Source organism: Nannospalax galili, unplaced genomic scaffold, assembly GCF_000622305.1.
Source record: "Nannospalax galili isolate Female #2095 unplaced genomic scaffold, S.galili_v1.0 scaffold407, whole genome shotgun sequence".
Lineage (NCBI taxonomy): Eukaryota > Metazoa > Chordata > Mammalia > Rodentia > Spalacidae > Nannospalax > Nannospalax galili.
In genome coordinates this window covers 917,062-942,255 of record NW_008355644.1, presented here as the reverse complement: position 1 = coordinate 942,255, position 25,194 = coordinate 917,062, and the positions used below count along the sequence as shown (strand labels likewise).

The window sequence follows — 25,194 nt, the reverse complement described above, 5'->3', positions numbered from 1 at the left end:
GCCAGCAAAATGTCTGCTTCACACTTTCCACTTGTGGGCTCAGCCCTCAATTAGCTGAGAACAAACTGAGACGAGGTACCTCATGACAGATCTCTCTGTGACCTCCAGGTGGCCTTGCTGAGTTGGTTTCATAATGTGAGTTTAATGAATATTTGTTTGAGTAGACATTATTAACCTGATGATTGCTCAGGAAATATTAGTGGGTGGAAGAGTACAGCTTGTCCTCTCTGATGAGGATAATTATAGAATTACACCAGTAGAATATCTCTAAACAAATGGAATGTTTTTAAATGACACATGGGTGACAAAGGGATTGGTATTTTTAAGGGTTTATCTTTCAATGTGATCTTGATAAACTAGAAAAAGAACATATGTACAAACTGAATTTTTAAACACATCAATGAATAGTATAATTACAGAATGAATAACAAATACAGAGAAGAGTATAAATAGAAAGATATGGATGAAGCTCAAAGTATGTAGGTCTTTTAGCTAATAATAAAGCAAATTGCCCCAAAGGTTTAAAAAATATTTTATTATTTATAATTTTTATTTTATGTGTATGAATGTATTGCCTGCATGTAGGTAGGTGCACCAGTGTCATGAAATGCCTGTGCAAATCAGAAGAGGGTGTCTATAACTGGAACTGGAGTTATAGATGGTTGTTAGCTGCCATGTGGGTTCTGGGAATCGAACCTGGGTCCTCTGCAAGAACAGCCAGTGCTCTTAACCATTGAGCCATCTCTCCAGCCCCCCCAAAGTTTTTTTTTTAATTAGCTATACTGCTGGCATGACTGGCCGATGTTCATTCATGTACTCGTTCATCTGAAAACTTAACTGAGTACCTACTATGTGTGAAGTATCCTGCTGGGGATGCAAGAAATTAGCAAAGCCTCTTTCCTAAGAGATTTCCAGGTTTGAAGGGAGAAGACAAAGAAGTATACAAATTATTTCATAACAGAGAACTTATTCCACAGCTGAGTCATCTATCAGGGAGGACAGTCATCATGAAGGACATCTTTGTAGCCCACCAAGACAGCTGTGCTCAACCAATGGCAGAGGGCCAGTACCCAAGAGTAGCTGGGTAAAGCCATCAACACTGGGGATGCAAACTCATGGCCAGAGGCTACTTGCTCTTAATATTCCAGGCTCATGTTAATGCCTGGGTTTTTGTAGAGTACCATCAAGGGGAGGGGAAAAATAATCTCTATACTAGCAGATTCCTGCTTTGTCAGACCTTGGCAAGTGGAAGTCTTACATTTAGTTTCACTGAAGCAAGTGAAAAAGATGACATACCTCGTACTCGAGTGTCACAGAGCAACTTAAATGAGCTTAAATATTCTTGGGCTGGGGTGATGGCTCAGAGGATAAAATGCTTGCCATGCAAATGTGAAGGCCAGAGTTTGGATCCCCAGAACCCATGTAAAGCTGGATGCAGTAGCAATAGCATGCATTTGTAATCCCAGCATGCCTATACCAAAATGGGATGCAGAGAGAAGCAATCTCTGGAAGCTTGCTGGTCAGTGAATCTGGCATATGCATCAATGAACAAAAGATACTGCCTCAAACAAGGCAGAAGGCAAGGATTGGTGTCAGAGGGTGTTTTCTGACCTCCAAATGCACTGTGGCATGCACTGTCCCCAACCAACACTCTCATACACACATTAAAAAGAATTCTTAACTTATGCAGAGATTTTGTATGGAGAATACAGAGCCTCTCAAGAATGTAGGATTTTTGGTTAGGCCTTGCTACCTCACTATGGGAGGTAGTAATGCCCTTGAAATTGAATGACAGCAGTCTTACTAGTCTTGCTTAGTATCATGAGGAAAACCAGCCTGAGGACGAAGTACGCATAGATGTGGCCAGGAACAAGAGACTGCAGGAAAATGAACTGAAGCTCTGATTAAAATCAGCCTGAAGCACACACAGACCTCACATCACACAGATCTCCTTCATTAGAAAGTTCATAAGGAAGAACTCATATTGACTCAATGACTAGAAGAGTAAGTACCATGATTCAGTCACCAGTGGGGGAAAGAGTAACCTCCTTAAATCAGAAAGAAAGATTGTCCAGGCCACAAAATGCACACAGGGTAAATTACTGTGATGTCAGTATTAAAATTTTCATGTACAATATTAACTGTACAGAAGGCTCCAACAACAAATTTCTTAATCAAATTGAATGTCCTGATCCAGGCTCTGTAGTGATAGGTTTGAGCAATTGGTAAAAAATACAGATTTAATTGGCTTCCTCAGAGAACTATAATGTGACTTTTCAGAGAAGAATCTCTTAATACCACCTGAAGAATAATGGTGACCAGGAATCTGCTGCCTGCATTACCCTCAACCTACAATATACTTATGTTGGGAACTTTGAGCAAAATGCTTGGAATCAATGGTCCCCAGTTACTACCACTATAAATCAGGTCTATATCAATGTACAAAATATTAGAATTAATAATGCACCAAAAGAAAAAAAATCAAATTCTTCTTGAAATGGTGTCAATATAGCAAAATGCCTGACTGGTTCAGAAGTGGTACACAAACTTACCAACTAGAAAGCCCCAATACTATACACACTTGGTAGATAAAAGCTGAGGAAGCGAAAATATGATGGAATTTTTTAAAAATCCCATTAATTCATAAAATTCCCCTAAGGAAATTTAGGGACTTTAAACTGCCTAACTCTAGCTTCTCTTTTGAAGTCAAGTTCTTTACTGTATAAGTATGTCCTTATTCATACATAAAGACAATAGCAGTAGTTGTATGTACATGATGGGACTGAAAGTTAGTTCTCAGCACACATCCTTAAAAAGATAGAAGAGGGCCAGTGAGGTGGCTCCACGGGTAAATGCACTTACCATGTAAGCCTGTGAGTTTGATCCCCAGAACCCATGTAAACATGGAAGGAGAGAACTGACTCTACAATGTTGTCCTCTGACTGCCACATGTGCACTCCCATGGCATGAGCCCTGCCCCCAATCAGACACACATACAGAAGAGTAATAAAAATATTAAAAATTAAAAAATACTAGAGAAAGAAGGTTCCAATAGTCCTTGAATATTTTCTCCCTTCCATTCCACAAATGAAGACCAAGGAATAGAACTGAACTATCCACACTTGTTCAGACCCTGAGTGAACCCAAGTTTAGAGGCTTGCCTAAGGACTGGCTTGGGCAAAGAAGCTTAGTCTATGTCAGAGGGCAGAATTCCTTCTCCAAAGGGAGTTCAATCCCTCTTCAGAACTATGACTTTGGCCTCTTTACAGCTTCGATCTAAAATACATTCTAGAAATAGGATACCAGGTCAGCTCTGGATACTGTATGATCAGTTAGTGTGAGTTAATGATGTATTTCACCTCTGTCTGTGTAGAAAGTGAAGGTCAAGAGTAGGACCATCTAAGTTTTCTGCCATAGTAGGACCAATAGTGTAATATCTTTGGCATTGTATATGAAGTCACAAGGCATCCAAGATATATCTTAGAAGAGCTTGCTAACTTGTTCAATTAGGTGTACAGGTTTTTTTTTTTCTTATTGCAATAATGGTTGAGTCCATTGCTTCCCATAATGACCTCTATCTTTTCGAAGGCATTTCCTTGATTCTAAAGAAAATACATCTGTGCTAGTGGTTCTCTTCTCAGATTGGTCTCAGGACCCCTTTATCCTCTTAAAAGTTATTGAGTCTAAAGAACTCGTTTGTGTGTGTGTGTGTGTGTGTGTGTGTGTGTGTGTGTGGTGTGTAGTTAGCTTTTGGTATCTGATATACTGTAAATTAAAATGGAAATAGAGCAATGATGAGACAGAGTTCTGACAGGATGGAGCTCTTGGTCGCCTTAGCCACCTCTTCTTCTACATGACCTGAAGCAGGAAACCCCTCTCTCACAGAAGCTTTATCTGCCACTTGCAAACAATAGAGCATTGAACAATACACCCACAAACCAAACAGTTCGTCTAGGGCAATAAATAATGAAGGGTTAAACCAATACATCAGAATGTTTCCTCTCTTCCTTTAACACCTATTAATTGAAAGGCTCCTGAGGGGTGAGGAATATAAACACTAAAAACAACTACACTCCCCAGTGCCTTACGACTTTCAAAGTGCGTTCACATTCAGTCCTTAATTTTCACTACGGCCTTATGAAGTAGTTGTTTTACATCCGTCTTACAGACGAAAAAACTGAGGTGTATCGAGCCTGCAAGATTTCACACATCAGTGAAGTGGTTTAGTCAAGACTAAAACCAAATCTCATTCTCTAAATTTCCATGACTTAAAGTTCCCGTCTCAGGTGATGCTAATTTTGTAAGACAGAACTGTAGCGAAACCCTTCCCAGACTGGCTCTTTTAAAAAAAAAACATTCTCCTGCGGGCAGGGAGTGGGTGTTGTAGCGTCTACTCTAAAATACTGATCTTATTTGGCTGTGGCTTGTGTGGCGTTCAAGGGGGACGGATGGGGATCAAGTCAGCACGTAATCTCTCTGAGCTCTGTGATTGAAGGGCAGTGGTGGGGAGTTTAAGAGCTTGCAGAAATTGGAGAAGCCGGATAATACTCTGCAGATATCCGCAGACTGCGTGTGCCACTGCAGCTCTAAGAAATCTTCCCTGCTCTGGGTCCAGGTGGAAGAGGTGCGGGAACTGCGGGCTCAGAATCCTAGGTCTTGGATTTGAAAGGCTCCTACAAATAAAGAAATAACAGTTTAGTTCCCACGGAGCGATGAGAGGAGTTCCAAACGAAGCTTCCCAGCAAGGGTGGAAACGCCTAAGGAACTGCATCACACTTGGAGCAGATCTGTTATCTGCCGGAGTCAGCCGGGACAGTTCGCGTCCGCCACGCTTGGAGTTCTCCGAAGGAACTACAAATCCCATAGAGCCCCGCAGCGCGGGTAGTGATGACGAAAGCGAAGAGCGTAAGGATTGGTTTGCGCAGGGCGGGGCGCGCCGGCTGCCTCCTTGGGGCGGGGCGGCGCGGGGAGGTGCGAGGCGGGGTAGGGCGGGGCGGGGCGGGCGGCTCTGCGGGCACGCCCCCTCGCCCGCAGCCCCCTCCGCGCCTCTCTGCCGCCTCCTCTCTCTCGGCGGTCAGAGAGGGTCGGAGCGAGAAGATGGCGAAGACGTACGATTATCTCTTCAAGCTGCTGCTCATCGGCGACTCAGGCGTCGGCAAGACCTGCCTCCTGTTCCGCTTCTCCGAGGACGCCTTCAACACCACCTTCATCTCCACCATCGGTGAGGGAGCGGCCGCGGCCCGGGACCGGGGCTGAGACGCGGGGGGCGGGTACCTAAGGGGGTCTGGGAAAGGGCACAAGGGGTCTTGAGAGCCCGGAAGGGAGATCCCGGGGCCCGCAGTGACGCCAGGACTGTGGGAGCAGGCGAGCGTGAGAGGAGGGGGCGGGCGCGGACGCTGGGCTGGGGGCGGAGGAGCTGCTCCGGTGCAGAAGGAAGGGAAACACAGCGGCCGGGAGTAGACGTGTCGGGGTCCCGAGGAGCCACGGAGCGAACCCGGAGGGATCCCAGAGGGGAAAGTGGAGGGAACACAGGAAATCACATGGAAAGGGAGAAGAGGAGGATACTGGAAACGAACCGTATTTTAATTAGACAAGAAAGAGGAGAAATGTGAAGGAGGAAATGAAGGGTTGATGAACTAAGAGGGGGCTTAAAGTAAAGGGACAGAGGACATCAGGGATAAGAGAAGAGAGACTAGGCAATCAGAAGGGAAATGAAGAGAATGAATGAGTGATCAGGAGTCGAGGGATGAAGGGACGCTGGCCTTAAAGGTCTGTACAGAGATGTCAGAAGAAAATTGGAAGTGGGAGAAGGGCTCAGAGGTAAGAGGGTGACATGAGGCTATTGGTGAAGAAAGTAAAGGAGGGCTGGGTGTGGGTTAGAAAGGAGAAGGGGAAGCAGTGTATGTAGTAAAGCTGTTGAGCAGAGAAGACAGAGCAGATGCCAAGGGGAGGAAATGGAAAACGCGGAGTGCAGGACTTTCCCCAGTAACTGGGAGCACTGGCTTCTATTTTTTCTTCCTTTGGATCAAGTACATGAAGAAAAAAGTGACTGATGGAATATCTGTGGAGTGTTAAATTGTTCTGAGTATTAGTAGATGTTAAGGGGGTTGGCAACTTTGGGGGGATCGTGTGGTCAGAAAAATATGGTCCACTCCTTTACAACCCTGTCTTGAGAAGCAGTATGCCTAAACTTTTAAAATATTTGGGCTTAAGTGTATAGTAACGTCTGTGCCAAGTAATTGATCTTAAATTCTGCCTGCCTCCCTATATAGTTTGTTTTTATTCTAATTATTACTCGCTAAATGAATCACCATATGCTATATATTTCCCGTTTGCTTGTAATTGATTCAAGAGTTGTTATTTCCTCATCTTTACTGGGAACTGTCTTTACATTTGTAGTGAAAGGCACTGTGTTCAGGGAATAGGATCTGTAGCTTACTGAAAACTGAAGAACAAATCAAAACTTTTTAAAAATATTTTATTTACTATTTTAATTTTATGTGTATGCATGTATTGCCTGCATGTAGGTAAGTGCACCCGTGCCATGCAATGCCCACCGAAGACAGAAGTTTTAAACTTTTGGTTGGTCGGGGTGATGTCTCTGACCTCTAATACTAACTTATTTAGGCTTCTTTCAAATGGCTTTCTAGTGCTATCACCATGAATTTCTGGTTTGGGAAGTAATTGGGAGCTAGTTTGTTGGTTGTATTTTTAAATATTTGTATTTTAGAGGAGACTTATCCCCCCTGACCTTTTAAGTATTTAGGTATAAAGCACTTTCCAGTTTAAGCATTGGTAAACACTCTCATTGGTTTATTTTGATCTCCTTTGTACAGATTGAATGGAAACCTCCTAGGTGATATGATGTTGCTTTAGGGAAGTTTGAATTGCAAGTTCTTGGCAGTCAGTCTTGAGTGGGACTTTTTCTTTTCTGAGGAAGCAGATTTTAAATGTCATCTCTTAAGTGTATTTCTATGAGATTTGGTGGGAGCTGGAACAACAACTAAAGGGCACTAGTTTTTAACATTAGGTACTAAATTCAAAATCTCAAGTAACTCTTTTTCAGTGTTGAATACGTCCGACCATACAGATGGTAAATGACAATTTCTAACAGGTTGAGTGGGTGGCCTTTGTCCATTCTATGTGTGACCCTCTGAGAACTTTCTTTCTGCCTTGACAGTGAGTAAATCTTGGGGCTCAGCAGTTAAGAGTGCTTGCTGCTCTCTTCCAGAGGACCTGAGTTCAGTTCGCTGCATACATGTCAGGTGGCTCACAACTGCCTGTAACTTTTGCTTCACACGGGATCCTATGCCCTCTTCTGGCTTCATCTGATACCCACATGCAGGTCACACACACACACACACACACACACACACACACACACACTATTAAAAAAAGAAGAAAGAAAAAACCTCGCTGATACAGTTTGCTTAAAATTCCTTAGATAACTTTTGCTTGCATGTAACAGTTTTGCTAGCTTTCTCTTTTTCCCCCTTTTGTCTTATATTTCCTGTAAGGGTATTTACTACCTTTTAAAATAGAAACTTTTTTGTTTGTTTGTTGTTGTTTTTAAGACAGTGAGATCTTGTCTCAAAAAAAAAATTACTTTTCTGGACTAGGAGTTTAGCTCAGTGGTATAGTATGTGCTTCATGCATGAGGCCCTGGACTTAATCCCTAGTACACCTCCATGTATCTAAATCTATACCTCTATCAGTATATTACATTTCACTCTGAAGGATTAGAATCTTTCTTGAGTGGATTATTTTTAATGATCGAAATATCCTTATTTGTGGGTTTGCAACTGTTAAAATGTGAAAAAGCAGTGTTCTTCAACAGTTTAGATTAGGAGGTAGACATTCAATGATGACTCTCATGCGAACTCTTGGTCTTCATTATTTGTGTGGTGAATGAGGTCAAAAAAAAAAAGGAGCTGTAAGCTATGAGCTATGCCTTCAGTTGATGTGGAGGAGGGGAAATCCCATGCCTCTTATTTAGCCCCAGAGCTCCAACAGGAAGTGGTAGCAGACAGCTTCAAAGAATTTATATACATGAATCCTTAATGCTTTGCAGTTGAAATTATGCTTGAAAAGTAAGGTGAAGTTTGCATCAGCCTAATGAAAAGTTCCATAGACTCTTTGCTAACTGCAAACATAGTCTTAAAGTGTTCACATTTCTAGCAGCCATGTTACTCTTCCCTTAAGCCCCACACCCCATCCTCAGGTGATCTAAAGTTGTTGAGGTAACAGTCGACCATCTCTTTCCATCATAATTTCTTTTTAAAGTACGTATGTGTGTAACTTCCTGGGCTTTTCCATGACTAGGTTTGACAAGGTCTCCTATAATACTGCTGACAGAACTTGAGAAGCTCTACACCACAGGAAAAATCCATTTCTTCACGCCTGGTGTTTGTGTGTATGTGTTTTGGTAGATATATATGTGTGTCTGTTTCTTACTATGAAGATATGCTTTTAAGTTTTAATTTTGCCTTTCCAAAGTTGAAGTAGTTTTTAAGATGGGTACATTTCACCTTCAGATACGTTTATGTGGGGGTTCTGTCCTCAGTCATGAAGGAGACAGTCATTTTGATTCCAGATACAGTTGCCTCACAGATACTTTCTACTCACTTCTCTAAGGCATTGCCATTCTAAGTCCCTTCATTTCCTTTCTGTTCTTTGGAGTGGTAAAAGGTAGATTTTATTTTTTCTGACTTACTGGAAATCTTCCAATATATCAGTCAGATAATATTTGTTAACCATGGAGGAAGTATGTATTTATCGCCTTGAAATTATAGGCTTAGTACCTAGGACCAACTAACTTTTCAGTTCAAATGCTTAAAAATTGAAAATGTTTTGATTGCCTCCTACCCCTTCCTTGCATAATCATAATTAACATTTAAATACCTTTAAAATATAACATTTAAGACAATTAGGAATGGTGATACTCTATCTTTCCTGTGGGATGTGGGTGCCTTTTAATACTGATATGCAGGTATCCTGACATCTTGAAATGTCTCTGTATTCAATAAAGTGCTGGTAGAACAAGAAGAGATAACCTGGCTTTGCCCCCCAACAGGGCATCTAAGCTTCTTCCCTTTGCTGTCTCTCCCCTGCCCTACCCCCTTCTTCCTGTTAGGTATTTCCTGAGTGGTTTCATTATTTAGTATAGTCATTGTTTGACACCAGAAAGAGTTGTAGAAATTATCTACTTTATGCCTGTTTTAACTTTATAAATGAAAAGTCCTTATTTATAGCCTCTGGTGAAACTCCAAATCTAAGTCTTTCTAATTTTTTTCTATTTCTGATGAACGTGCTCATCTCCATGAATTCAAATTATCATATTTTCTAGAGAGAAGGTCTGTTTTGCACATATGTCTTTGTATCTTGGAAGTTAAGGTGTTTCCACTTTGGTTAGCCATATCTGTTAAGGGAAAAAGTCGATATTGATACAATGGCTCAGAGCCCTGTAAAAATTTATACTGGGATAACTCAGCACATAGCCTTTGCCCTTTCTTTCTATGCCTGTACTTTTCAGGCTGAGATCTTAGTGCACCCTGCCATTAACATTCCTTCCACGTGCGAAATAACTAAGGAAATTATTTTAATAGCTGCTCACTGGTAATTGTTGAAGCTAAATGGCATTACAAAACTTTTAGATGTATTCTATAGCATTGCATGTTTGTCTGGGGTTCACTTTCCTTCAAATCACAGCACAGTACAGCCCATGAGCTAAATGTGGCCTGTAACCTCTTTTGTGCTATGAGTGGTTTTTACATTTTTAAAGAGGCGATTAAAAAATAAAACAATGAAGACCATGCACCAGAGACCATATATATCCAAATAAAGCTGAAAAATATTTACTAACTGGTCCTTTGTAGAAAAAGTTTGTTGACCCTTAAAATTAAAAGCTGTTTTTGGTTGGTATCATTTTAGGTCCTTTATTAAGACTTACTTACTGAAAAGCAAACTGTGATATTTACATTTTTATCCAAGATGATATCAACATTGACTGAGTATAATCCAGATATGTGGAGCAAGTTGATTTTAATTTTCATAGTTGTTTTCCTTGGTTTCTACTTCTCAAACTAGAATATGAACGAACATGCAAGTTCAAATCGAACACTTTGTGCCTCAAGCCTTATTTTAATGTCATTATGTTCTTTCAAAGCTGTCAGTTGACTTCCCATCTCAGAGATAGCATTGATAGCAACATTGGGCTAAGTAGAACATAATCCTGGATGATAAATGGTTATACTCTTTAGTGTTCTAGTCAATGAAGAAAACCTTTCTATAAATGCAGGCATGGGGAAACTGAGTCTTGGGTACAGATGTGGATCTATCTTAATAGTAAATGTTCCCTAATAAAGAGCTTCAGCAGCTGTTCTGCAGTCTCCAGACTCAGGAAAGGGGTTCTCTTGGCAACAACAGCAACATTGTTTGGATCCCCAGAAAAAAAGCTAGGGGGAATCAGTTTGGATATTGTCTTAGAGGAAAATAAGTCTAGTCTGTGAGGACCAGGAAAAACTTGTCAGTTGATTTTTGATTTGAGTACTATAACTGAATCTGAAAGGAACCTTGGGGCCAGAATGGAAAAGCCTAGGGAGCTGCAGGTGTGGCCTGAGACTGACTGTGGGTCTTGCTGTGCCTGTTTGTGCGGAGCTCTCAGCTGTAGATCAACTCTCCTGTGTGTCAGAACTGGTTCTTGGGAGCATTTTGCCGGGGATTCATAGCAGGATTAGAAGTGAGTTCAAGATGGGGAAGTAGATTTTAGGTAGTGAGTCAGTCTGTGGCATGTGAGACCACTTAAGTTTTTGAGATGTACGTAGCTGGGGAAAGATGGAGAGAGAAATAGAGGGTCAGACGAGCTGTTTCTGCTTGGGTTAGGGTGCACGCTCAAATGGGTCAGGTGGGAGCCACAAATAAAGTGAGTGGGCCCTGAATGGGAGGCAGTGAGGGGTGGTGTGGACCTTGGCCAGCCAGGCAGTCCACTCTCTAAGGAAGCATCTGCTGCTCAGGTGTATTATCATTCCCATATTGGAAAACCATGGATTCTAGATGAGCTGAAATTTCCTTATAAAAACCCAAATTTGTGAGGTGTGGGGTATGTGCCTTTAATCCTAGGACCTGGGAGGCAGAGGAAGTCTGATCTCTATGAGATCAAGAGCAGCCCGGTCTACCTTGGGAGTTCCAGGCCTTCTGGGGCTACATAGTAAGACCCTGGCTCAAAAGAGAAACAACACAAAATGAAATCAAATGAACAACCCCCAAATTTATGGGCAGTTAAAAAGTAACTGAACACACATGTGCATCTTAGTGTCAATTGTATTGAATATGAATTTTTCTGTATGAAACTGTATATTTTAATAGTGAAATGGAGATCTTTTTTAAAGTTTAAAACCGCATTTAATTTTATGTCTTATACGGTTTATACTGGGTACAATATTGTATAACTATTAATTCAACTGTAAACCTAAAAATTTACAGCCAATTTTGAAGGAGATACATCTTAGCTCTGGAAGTTGTTATTGAATATGTCAATGCTGTTGTAATGAAATGCTTCTTCTAATTGTCTAGTTATTAAATTTTTAAAAAAAAGTAACTGAACAGGGCCTGGAGAGATGGCTCAATGGTTAAGAGCACTGACTGCTCTTGCAGAGGACCTGGGTTCAAGTCCCAGCACCCACACGGTGGCTATGAACCTTCCTTAACTCCAGTTTCAGGGGAATCCGATGCCCTTTTCTGACCTCTGTGGCATTGCATGACACAGTGCACTCACATACATGCAGGCAATATACCCATATACATAAAATAAAAATAATAATTAAAAAAGTAACTGAACAAACCAGGTATGATATTGGGTCAGAGACGTATGGTGGTTATAGTACTTCAGTGGATCCTTCGTCAGAACTTGTGTTTTCATGAAAAAAAATTCCAACAACAACCCTAAATCATTTTCATTTCTAGGTGAAATAGAATGGCTCATGTTTGGTGTTAGAGAGATAGTGTGATGAATTAAGAGAAGCAGTGGGTGCAGAGTCAGGTCTTGGTTTGTCTTACATCCTCTTCTAGCTTTGTGGTAAGTACATTGTTCTAGGGCCTTAGTTCATTCTTTCAGGGTCTGTGAGTTTCCCAAGACAGGAATCATAATCACTTTTTAATTCTCCAAGGCCTTTAAATGACTAAGCAACAGGATGAATGAATGGATAGATGAATGAATTGTGAAAGCATTTACTAGCTGTAAAGCCTTGCATGAATCTGTTGCTCTTTCATGGTGTTAGAAATAGATTATATCTGAATTGAGATTAAAGGTGTTTAATATGACTTGGTTACAGAAATGCTGTCTCCCCTAGTATAAAATGCTGTTTACTTTTCTAGAATCAATTTTAGACTATGAAAGGTATTTCACTTATCTTTCAATGAGCATAATAAGCCATTTTAACACCCTGCTTCAGCCTCCACTATCATAAGTACTAGTTAGAAAATGAGTGAAGTCACTGGGTTTGCATTAGAAGAGACATTTCAGCCTTGTCTTTGCCCATTAGTTTCAAACAATGCAACAGATGCCTATTAACAGTTTCATGCCCATTTTTAATTAGCAGATGGAGCTGTGTTTGTGTCTGTGTTCTGCCTAGCATTTGTTTGAGTCACAGGGTAGTGAGTGGATTAGAACTAGGGTGAGTGTTTGAGCTGAATAAAATCAAATTCTGTTTTTAAACATTTATTATATGTTTATATTATTATATATGTGTTTCACTGAATAACCTATATCTAGAGAAAACTAATGTGTAGTTATGTTTTCTGTCCTCATTAAAAGAAAGAAATGACTATTTTATTATTTAAATGAAATTGCCTTTTTGTAGTTTTACTTTAGTTGAAATTATCATGAAGTAGCTTTCTTTACAGACTCAGTTCAGTCTTTTAGCATAGTAATGTTGGGGGTGGTATACACAGCTGAGCGGAAGAGACCTCAGCATAGTAGAGTGAGGAATAAGCAAATCTCGGAGGAAATTTGCTAATGCTGGTGGGTTGATAGTGGCTGCCTAGAATTCTGTATCCTGTGGAGATCTGAAGTCTGGTCTGAGCCCAGCAAGCTAAGGACCATGATAGACTCCTGACATTTGCCATTGAGCAGCAGGGTTGGCAACTTCCTTACACACAGGCTGTTTTCTAAAGTGAACAGGTAGCTATTTGCTGTCTAACATGTTATGGCTAACTATCAGTTTTAATTATTAGCTTTATTGTATCTAAAGATGTATCCATTTGTTCTTTTTCTTTTTAATAAGATTTTATATGTATCTGTGTAAATGTATGTGCATATGTGTCTGTGGAGGCCAGAAGAGGGCATTGGATCCCTTGGAGCTACAGTTACAGGTGATTGTACACCGCCCAGTGTTTTCTGGGAAGTAAACTGTGGCTCTCATGGTTGAGCAGCAAGCACAGTTAACCACTGAGTCATCTCTCCAGACCCTTTCTGTCCTTTTTCTATGCTTAGATTTTTACTTTAGGGGATTTTCTTATTTTTGAGTTGAGTGAGTAAGACCTGAAAGGAACTAGGTATGTTTGAGGAAGAAGTTAATCTGTTTTTTCATACTTAGTTACTCAGGACTTCCTTTGGAAAGCCATGTGAAGTGGTGGAATTGGTTTTCCCCAGCAGCTCTGCCAACTGTAAGGCAGTACTTACTTGCTGTTCTACCTGTAGTGTTTAGCATGTTTCATAGGTGCTGTAGTATTTACCTGTTGTTCAACTTTTATAAATTTTCCAGGGAGCTCTTATCCTCCTCAACTCAGAATTTTATTTCTTGTCTCCTAGGGTGAATGTTAAAGTTCTGCATGGCCATTTTCATGAAATTTAGCTTGTGATTATTAGCATAGACCATGATATGCAACTTGTGGCATTACAACACTATTTCAAGGTACTTTTCAGAAGTTGAGTTAGATGTGGAATGCCACTGCATCATTATAGAAACCAGCTACAGAGCAGTTAGGCAAAGTGTAGAGCTGTACAGCATTTGGCTGCTGGACCTGGGACTGACAGGGTATTTCACATCATATTTAATTTTGCTATATTGGTGAAGAACTAGGCAGTAATTATTTTAATAAATCATAGATATTTTTCTTGGTGTATAAAATGGAAGGGCAATCTCAGAAGATTGATGATTTTATTTAGAAATACAGGGTGAAAAGTTGAATTGGAAGTTTATTTCTTAGGACATGATGCAATATTTGTTCATCTGGAATAGATATTATGAAATATTATCTCCTTAAGCACATGCAGGCACATAAAATCCATGAAAAAATATGAAAAAGCTTGCATTGTGAGGTGCCAATGAGTGACTAACTGTACCCCCCTTCATTTATTGCTTATGTATTTGGATGGGATAGTTGCTTATGGTTCTCATCAATAAAGACTTTACTTTTTGTCTCTCTAAAGTTCTATGAATGAAATCTGTGATAGAACTTAGAAAGCAGTTTTTTTAAAATTGAATTTCCATTTTACTTTTGAAATGGCTTGGGCCACAATCTCATTTCACTGTCTGTTGGCACCTCTCTCCTCCCCTCACTTGGGGAAGAGGGGTCGAGGGTTGGTAAGAGGAAAAGAATGAAAATCATACTCTATATCATGTACTGTCTCTGTATCCCTGCCCCCGGTCAGTTTCTTTGGTTTCTTATATACTGTTTTGCTTTTGTTGGTAGCTACAATAAACCATTAGGTGAGGAGTTTGATGTTTCTGCCTAACAGTCTGAGAATTAATGGTGAACTTTAACTGTTATTACTCCTTCATATTGTTTAGAACTAGATGGTAAAAAAAAAAAAAATGATGTTAGTCTTAGTTGGCAGTTTTTTTAAAATTGAATTTCCATTTTACTTTTGAAATGGCTTGGGCCACAATCTCATTTCACTGTCTGTTGGCACCTCTCTCCTCCCCTCACTTGGGGAAGAGGGGTCGAGGGTTGGTAAGAGGAAAAGAATGAAAATCATACTCTATATCATGTACTGTCTCTGTATCCCTGCCCCCGGTCAGTTTCTTTGGTTTCTTATATACTGTTTTGCTTTTGTTGGTAGCTACAATAAACCATTAGGTGAGGAGTTTGATGTTTCTGCCTAACAGTCTGAGAATTAATGGTGAACTTTAACTGTTATTACTCCTTCATATTGTTTAGAACTAGATGGTAAAAAAAAAAAAAAATGATGTTAGTCTTAGTTCCAGCCAGTGATAATTGTTAGAGCAGGGTTTTGCCCACAAACAGCATATCTGAGCTGTGCATTTCCTAATTTGTCTACTTACAGTGTTTTGAAATATTATATTCTGATAGAAGTATGATGTTTGTGGAATACTGAAGCAATTTCTTTGTATCTAAAATTCCACTGTAAATTAAATTTGAAAGACTGCATATATATTACCATCAAAGGCGTGTCTATTCTTGACCCCTCAGCCTTCAACTTTGATTAAACACCATTGCATTTTAAATTTATGATGCCATCCTCTGTGATTTACCACATTTTTTTTGTACAAATTTCTCATTATTGTAAAGTACAGTCTGTAGTACTATATAAAACACTGGGTACATGCTTCCAATCATGGCTGTTTTCCCAAGTTATGAAGCGGAAGGACAATCCCAGAAGACATATGCTCAAAATACAAGGTGAACTACTTAAAAGTTGAATCCTAAGTTCATTTTTTATGATATGATGCAGTGTTTATCTGGAATCAGTAATTTAAAATGCTCATCTTAAACACACATATGTATACAAAATCCATTAGAAAAAAGTGAAAAGGCTTGTACTGTGAGCTGTCAGTGACTGACTGGACTCTAATTTGTTGATGACTTATGAGTCTGGGCCTCTGGCTGTTACTGTACAAGCGCTTGTCAAGAACATTAGACTGGCCTGTTTCCTCACCAGAAAGATGCTGGCTTCCCTGTCTTTGGAGTCTCTCAGGCAGCATCATCCCATCAGTCTATGAAATCAGTGTCTGTAAAGAAAAATAGATTTCTCTTTTCATTCTGCAGCTAATGATTATGCCTTCTGTTCACCAGTGGGCACTCGTGTTTGACTGACATGAAGGCAGAATGAAGAAGTAGGAGCCTTGGTTAATTCTGACAAGCCTGTGTTACTCTTGAATGATAGTTAAACATTCTGTAGTACTGGAGAGATGGTTTAATGTTTTGAACCCCGTCATTGAACATTAGTTTTCTGAGTTCATGTTTCCTTTCTCTTACACCTTATTTGTCTTCAGTTCTCTTGCTATGAAAATAAACTAGTAGTTTAGCATATAACCTAGATATGTTTAACATTGTGTGGGAGAAAAGGAAGGGACTGGATTAGGAGATCTGGACTCCAAGAAAATCTCTGCCTTGATTGGCTATTTGTTTTTGGGTTTTAAAAAGCACCATCTGGTGTTGGGGTAAGATTTGAGTTAGATCCCATTGCTTATAGAGTTGGGCAGGGGAATTTTAATGTTTTGATAGCAACACAGCATTTTCTCTAAATTTGCCCAGTCAACCACATTTTCTCTCTCTCTCTCTCTCTCTCTCTGTGTGTGTGTGTGTGTGTGTGTGTGTGTGTGTGTGTGTGTGTGAGGTCAGAGGTCAGCCTATAGCCTGAGATGTTCCTCAGTCAATATCCACTTTGATTTTGAGATAGGGTCTCTTACTGAACCAGAAACTTGTCAATTCAGCTAGATCGGCTGGCTAGTAAGGACCAAGGATCCTCCTGTCCCTCCCTCCCATTGTTGAGATCATAAACGTGTTCCACCATGCCAGCTTTTACATGGACTCTGGAGCCTGAACTCAGGTCCCTGTGCTTGCACAGCAAGTACCTTACTGACTGAGCCATCTTCTCAGCCCCTTCTCATACATTTTTTTTGTATGCAAAATATATTGAGAGTATGCAAAATTAACAAGTATGTCAGTTGTTTTAACACAGTAATGCTGTATAGGAATAAATATGTTATGAAAGCACAGAAGAAAGGGTGAGGAGAGCCTATAGGAGAAAATTACACACATAAAATTACATGCAAATCAAAATCCCAGAACCTGAAGGAGGAGTTAGTGGAATGGGAGAGGAAGGAGTGAGGATTCTCTGGGCAAGGGGCTGCTGCGTGCATAACTAGCACAGCCTCTGGAGGAACCCTGGCTTCTGAGCCAAGGTAGTGGATATGACGAAAGCTAAAGGTAAAGGATAATTAGAGGTCAGATTATGAGAAACTTTTAAACCTTCTTGTTTAGAAGTTTGGGCCTTAGTCTGAGGGCAACAGGAAACCAAGGAGGGATGTCACTTAGAAAGGCCAATCAGATTAGCAAGGCCAGTTGCCTCTTCCCTGAATGGACTTTTACTGTTTACAGAGTATTCCCATTCCTTTCTGTAACCACAGTAACCACAGAGATGATTACTGCCATTTCCTAGACAAGGAATGTAAGACAAGCTCTAGAAGTAGGACAGATTCCATCAGTCCTGTAAGTAGATAGTGAAGACCTGTGTTTTACACTTCAGTTCTGGACTGCTCTTTGTCCATGACAACTGGCATCTCTTAGTGGATGCTGGAATTTTCCATGGGTCTCATCATATTGGGTGCTTAGCCCTAGAACAGTCCCTTTCAGTGATCTGGAAGAAATGTGTAAATGGACCTGCTGAGTGGGAAGATGAACAAGTCCCCATGGACAGGCCTCAGCATCAATTAGTGAATGTATACCATGTTACCTATTGGCCTGACAATAGCTGGACTGGGGGTTTGGGATTGTCTCTTGACCTCTAACCCTACCCTTTAGGAAGCACAATTATGTACATGGTAGAACGGGGGCAGGAGGGAACAGAATTTAATTATGAATCTTACTCTGGTAAAAGGGAACTAATTATATCAGAAATCTTTGCATTGCCTTCCACATGGGGCCATTGGCTTGATTTACTTGTGTATTTTTGGCATTAATTTGCTCGGAGCTTCCCTCCTTCAGCAAGGGAAGTGTATACTTGTGTATTCTTGACTGTAATTTGCTAGGAGCTTCCCTCCTTCAGCAAGTTAGCTTTAATCTTCCTGTTAGCCTATCCTTTTTTTGAGGGTAAAATTCTATCTACTCTGGCTTTGTTTAGAAAACTTGTTTGGGGACGTTTTCTTCCATGTCACAATGGCATTGTAAAGCAAACCTACACCCAATTTGTTTGCTAATCTCAAATCCCCAGCATACCACCACAAGCCAGAACAACAACAACAAAAATCTGAGCAGTTAAACTTGATGTGACAAGTCCACTTGCCCAGGCTCATGCACTTCTGGGTGCTCACTCAGCCACTGCAGTCTTCATTGTACAGTGTCCTTGGTATGTATCGGCTCCTGTGAGATTACAGGCAAAGCTAAAGGCCTCCTAGAGGCAGGTTACTAGAGTTTTAGAGGGAATAGGAGCCTTGTGGTACTGGACAAAAGACTTGGCTTTAAGGCCAAGTGTGGTGGTACATACCTTTAGGTTGATCCCAGCACTTGGGAGGTAGAGGCAGGCAGATCTCTGTGAGTTCAAGGCAGCCCAGTCTACCTAGTGAGTTCCAGGTCAGCTGGGGCTACAGGGAGACTCTGTCTCAAAAAGATTAAAAAAAAGACTTGACCTCAGGCTAGTTAGTAGTGAACTTCCTCAGCCTTCCTTTCATGTGCAGAACTGAGTCTTGAGGTACACAGTCTAAAATCTCTTTGAGAGCTCTAATCCCAAGTTATAACCAATGGACCCAATGACAGAGCAGAAAAAGTAGAAGAATCCTAAACAACCATTTATATAAACAAGTGTTTATATAAAAGAACTTGGGCTTGTGATCCAGAAACTTCCAAGTTTGAATCCTGATTCTGTCACTTCCTATCTGAGATCCTACACATTTTACCACTTTCTTTATTCATAAAAGAAGAATAGTTAACTCCTTGTTAGGATTTTTGTTTTGTTTTCTTTGGGGGAAAATGCATTATTGTGTATAGTATAGCTTTGACACACAAAAATGCACACACATACACACACACACACACACACACACACACACACACACACAAAGTTATGAAGTCTGTTCCAGCTCATCATGGGTAAGTCAAGACAGCTAAATAAATCTTGGGACTTGCTGGTAGTAAGAAGTAACATTTATATAGTGCTTACTGTTTATCAGTCCTATTGCAGACATGAACATTTTTCACGGACTGGCCCTATTGAATCATCACAGTATCTTCATTGTGTTCTGTTATTATCCCCAGTTTTCCAAATGAGATCATTAAGGTATGTAACAGTTGAATAGCTTCTCAAGGTCATGGAGTTAAATAAAAAGTGATAGAACCAACCAAGATTTAAAGTCAGGCTATTTGACCCTGGAGTCTTTGTTTTTAACACTATGTCTTTTTGCCCATGTGTGTATTGCCTGCATGCAGGTAAGTGCACCCATGTCATGCAATACCCATGGAGGACAGAAGAGGTTGTTGGATCCCCTGGAACTTGAGTTACAGACAGTTGTTAGCTGTCATGTGGGTGATGGGATTCAAACCCGGGTCTTCTGCAAGGACAGCCAGTGTTCTTAACTGCTGAGCCATCTCTCCAGTCCCTTAGACATATTTTTTTTTAAAACCTGATTGTCTTTGAAGTCTAAAAGGAGTCCTTGTGGCTCAAGAGAAACTCTGACACTGTTCCTTTTCCACTGTGTGAGCTGAGTTCTTTAATGTGCTTCCTCTTGGTCCCCTCTTCTCGGCAGAGGCCTTTTCATGAAGTAATGTAGTAGAGAATTTAGCACACAGGGCCTAACATGTAATAGTGAGGGTTTTTTGTTTGTTTTATCCAGAGAACTTCAGAAGCACCTATTAAGATGACTTCCATAAAAATATGGGCAGAACGGTTTGGTCATTTTAATGGGGTGTTCTTTAGTGTTCTAGAAAATGAGTTCAGAAAGTTTAGGACTGTGTGCATTTTTTACAAAGCTATAATTAGAAATATTATCCAAACTTATCTTCAGAGTGAAGATGATTGGTCCGGACCTCACCTGTCAGAAAGCGGCCTACAGGGGCATTCCTTAACCTCAATACAGCAGGTCTACATAAGGAGCAGTCTTGGCCTTTTAACTACTGCATACTGTCAGGGTAGCTTGAATTCCTATTTGGGTGAAAAACAAAGAAAAATCTGTCCCTATCCAAAAAGGACAAACATTTCAATTAAAATATTCTAGCTCCATGCCGTCTCTTAGGGCTCTGAATTTCAAGTGCAGTGAGTTTCTGAGTGAAGTCTCCTGAATTTTAATGAATTTGTTTGCATACATGAATTTGAACAATACATTAAATCTTGAAGCACTGTAGATGATTTTAATGGTATAAATTACCCAGCATGAAAGCTAGCTAATAGGGTTTTCTTTATCTAATAATCAAGATGATGATACTTTAATCTTAGAAAAGTCGTTAATCACGCTTTTACAGCATTGATACATGCTATTAATTTCTTTTTAATCATTAAACTGTCTTATTAGGAAAATTAGAGAAGTAAATATGTCACCATAAGCATAAAGCATCATCCCCCCACCCCAGAACATTTTCCTTCTTAGAGTATTTACCACATAATGATAATATGTACAGGGCAGGCATTAAGCTCAAATTGGGTTTCATTTTATATAGTACTTGTTTTGAACCAGGAAGCTAAGGTAAGAGCTTAAAAGTAGTTTTTTAAACATTAAAGTTAGATAGGTGGACATGGTGGCACTCAGTTTTAATCCCAGTGGCCTATAGTCCTAGCACTTCAGGAGGATGTATGTGTGTGTGTGTGTGTGTGTGTGTGTGTGTGTGTGTGTGTGTAAAAGTTAAAGATTTAGTCGGGCATGGTGATGCATGCCTTTATTTCTAGCACTCAGGAGGCAGAGGCTTGTGGATCGATGTGAGTTCAAGGCCAGCCTAGTCTACATAGCGAGCTCCAGGCCAGTTGAGGCTACAGGGAGAGCCTGTCTCAAAAAAACCAAAAAAAAAAAAAAAAAAGCTTGAAGATTTGTGATGGTGGGTTCTGCTGCTAAGAACCACATAATGAAGTGTGTCCCAAAAGGTGAGAACAGAAGCTCTCAGGACATACCTGATTGGAACCTTCTGGAAGGACAGGAAGCATGACTTGCCTCCTTAAAGCTTGTTTGTCTGATGCTCAGGCACTGAGTATCTCTTCATGTAGTAATTGCACCAGCACTATATATAATTTCCTCTGAGGAATGGAATGGATCTTGGTTTCCATCAGTAGTGTTAGCTCATGTATTAGCACATACATAAGCTTCAAAGGATGTGTAATTATCACCTTTTATTGCTTATGGTCTTTTTCTAGATGTGATGATAGAAATCAACCTATGTTTGTTTTTCCACTTAAGAGTGTTCATCTAAAGTAATAAACATCTTACTAACTGCTGCTGTGCTTGTACACACATGCACAGTTCTTAATGTAGAGAAAGCCTTCAGTAAATGTTTGTTGAGTGACTGTCCAGTTGACAGGCAGTTGCAGTCTTTTTAAGGCTTCATGTTTCACTTAGATCATAGGAAATGATTTCCTACCCCCCATGACTATTTTCCTGAAAAGACTCCCTACCTCAACAGAAGTGCATCTTCAGCTTCCTTACACCTCAGCTTTCACCTTGTTTCCGTCACCTGTCTCTCTCAGGAGCTGTTGCTAACGTGGCTGTGGTTGGTGTTCTCAGTGCCATACCTTCCGGGGAACTCTCCTGAGGCCCAGCTGTGGCAGTTATTTCCCTTCTCTCCTACATCTTCTGTCTTACCTGCTCCTTTTCGCTCTGCTTTCAGCCTGTTGAAGTCTTCCCCATTTTAATAAGGTGGTCTTCAAAACCTGCTATCTCCATTGCTCCATCTCTTTACTTTCTTTAAAGAATTCTTGTCACCTGCATGCACTCCATTCATTAACCCCTATTCTTTTAGTATTCACTGAGGTCACTATGGCCTGTCCCAGTCTGTGACTTTCTCAGTCCTCTATGGCATCTCGTCATTACTGGCACTCTGTCACCCACCCCATAAGCTTCCAGGAATTGTAAGCTCCATCTTCCCATTTTTAGCTGTCCCTTCTGTTGCCATTGGTAGTTTCATTTTACCTTGTAATTAGAGCTGTTTTCCAAATGATTTTTCTCTTTTGGAAATGGGACACACCTTAATTCATTTTGTAATCATATGCATGTGTATGATTCTTGCATTATTATCTGCCCCTCCTGCCAGCTTGTCAACCTCCTGAGTGCAGGGTGCAGGTGTATTGCTATTCTTTGTTGAATCCCTAGCAGCCAGTCCAATGCTTGCCAGGTTGTAAGTGTTCAGAAACCCATTATTGGAGTGGTAAGATGGCTCAGTGGCTAAAGGCACTTGTCACTAAGCCTGATGATCCAAGTTTGATTCCCAGGACCCACATGGTGGAGGGAAAGAATTGATTCCCACAGGTTGTCCTCTGACCTCCACACATGTCGTAGTGCACGGGCGCGCGCGCACACACACACACACACACACACACACACACACAACAATAAAATAAATTAATTTTAAAAACCTTATGGTGAAGGAGGTAATCTTGCCCCATTACATGTGACTCCCCAATTTTCTATCTCAAGTTCCTTCCTGTGCAGTGCACTCCCTAAAGAATTCATTGTCTCCGCCTGTCTAGTACTCTTTCATAAATTGTTACCTATTTGTTGACACTATCATATATTCTTTTCTGTTATGAAGGTTCGAATCCTGGATCTTATCTTTGACTCTTTCCATTCTTCTACCACCCTGATCTGGGCTCTCTGTGCCTCTCCCCTGGACACTATAGTGCTCAAGGACTTTCACTTTCATTCAGGTCTGTCTTTCCCCAGTTCTGTCCAACATACTAAGGAAGTTAACTTTAGAATTTAACTTTCTCTGATGATCATTAATTCGTATGCCATTCCTTCAAAACCATGTTTTCTACTTTCCTTGATTGGCTACATTGTCCTTGGCCTGTCATTGAGAACTCCCTGAAGTGTGACTTTTAGCTCTACCTCCTGTCCCTAATAGGAGTCTTTTATCCTGGGCCCTGGGCTGTGCTGGGTGGGAGATGGCCCCATTTCACCTGACTGGTGCAAGATTACTAATTGCTCTCACATGAGAAGGAATACAGGCTCAAGTTTCTGAAATGAAGTCTTTCCTACATTTTTGGAATTAAAATGCCGCTTCACTTATAAAATGATGATGGTAATAGTCATTATTTATCCATCTTTCATTTGGAAAATAACAAGCAAAAATATCACAATGGAATTATTCCTATTTTATATCATTGAGAGAGAAAAGACTAGTTCCAGCTCAGTTACTTTTCCCAAGCAAATTTTATGGAATACACAGTTCCTAATTTTCAACTTTTTTTTTATTCTTTCTGTAGCTACCTTTCCAGGGAAGTTATTAATTTAAAATTTTTAAGTCTGGAAATCACTGCTGATATACACAGAATGGGGAGCTCCATGAAAGTGTCTTATTTTTATTTTTATTGAATCAGAGTCTTGCTGTGAAGCCCTGGCTAGGCCTGGAACTCACTGTGTAGACCAGGCTGGCTTCAAACTCATAAAGATCTGCCTGCCTTTGCCTTCCAAATGCTGAAATTAAAGGCAGGCGCCACCACACCTGGCCTTTTTGTTTTTTAACTTGTACATGGTATTTTGATGCATGTACATTGTGCAGTGACTAAATCTAGCTAATTAATATAGGTGTTTCCTCACATAATTACAACTTCTGTTAAGAATACTTCATTTCCATCTTTTCCAGACTTTTCCAGGCTGCAATATATCATTAACTATATGTTACAAATAGATTCCTACTGTCTAACTGAAATTTTGTACCTTTCATTAGTAGCTTTTCAACCCTTGTTCAATTCCCAGCCCCAGTCCCTGATAACTGTCCTTATACTCTATACTTCCATGAATTCAAAACTTTTTAAAATTCTCCATATATGAGAACATGGAGTTTTTGCCCTTTCTGGGCCTGGCTTATTTTATGTAACTTACTGTCCTCTGTTCTCATCTATGTTGTGCCAATAACAGAATTTCTTTTTTAATATATAAACTATTTTTAAAAATCTCATTTTCTTTATGCATTGTTTTCTAGAAATTTACATGACTTTCATATCTTACCACAAAATGGTAACTATATGAAGTGATTTTCATATCTTACCACAAAATGGCAACTATATATTATTTAGTCATCACACAATGTATATACTTACAGTATTTTGTACAAGGTAAATATATGTATAATTTTATCACATTTTAAGAAATGATGCAATGAATATGAGGATGTGTACATAATGAGATTGTTGGATCATATGGTATTTGTTTATCATTTAGTTTTTTGGTGCTGGATATTGAACCCAAGGCCTCCCAGACACTAGGCAAGGACTCTGCTATTGAGCTATATAACCCAACCCATTTTTAATTTTTGAGCAATCTCATGCAGTTTTCCATGATGGCTGAATTAAATACGGTTCATATCTGCCTGTTGAGATCTTGTCTTTCTTGAGGCGTCTTATATGTCATGTTCATTATGACACAGTCACAGCCTTCTTTACCTTATCTACCCTCCCCCACCACCCTGCCAACCTAAAGATGCTTTCTCTTCCCTCAGGGGTACTTTGTACCCTGTAGCACTTTGGAATTTTGACTGGCATTTACCTTGTTCTGTGTTATAAGAACTGACTTCCTTTTCTCCTTCCCCAGTTCCTGTTCCCATGGCAAATGTCTTCAGGATAATAAGTTGTTTTATCTTTATGTTCTTTGCATTGCCCAGACTGTACTTGGCATATATTTAGTACTCCAAAAAGTGGTCATCGAACTGAAATTTCAGAATGATAACTGATGAAATAATTTGCTGAAGCAAAATTCTCATCTTTGTGGGTAGGAAGCTTTTAAAGACACTAAGCTTGGTTTTTCCTTTTTTCTCGGGAAAGGCAGGTAGGACAATTTGTAGGAAAGGGTTTATTTGGCTTACAAGCACAGTTCATCATGAAGAGAAGCCAAGGCAGGAACCCTGGGCAGGAACCTGGAGCACAGGCTACGGAGGAATGATGCTTACTGGCTTGCTCACCTAGCCCATGCTCAGCCTGCTTTCTTTTTTTAAAGATTAAAAAAAAATATTTTATTATTTTTATGTGTATGTGTGTATTGCTTGCATGTAGGTAAGTGCACCTGTGTCGTGCAATGCCCAAGGGGGACAGAAGAGGCTGTC

General features: G+C 40.2%; 1 protein-coding gene across 1 annotated transcript in view; it reads left to right on the top strand.

Moving 5' to 3' along the window:
- Positions 1 to 4,999: 4,999 nt before the first annotated feature.
- Positions 5,000 to 25,194, top strand: part of Rab8b (RAB8B, member RAS oncogene family) — an 84,981-nt gene continuing 64,786 nt past the window's right edge. Inside the window, exon 1 of the mRNA XM_008853013.2 lies at positions 5,000 to 5,221. Within this exon, the coding sequence (XP_008851235.1) occupies positions 5,098 to 5,221 (124 nt within the window). The 5' untranslated portion in view covers positions 5,000 to 5,097. The remainder of the gene's footprint in view (positions 5,222 to 25,194) is intronic.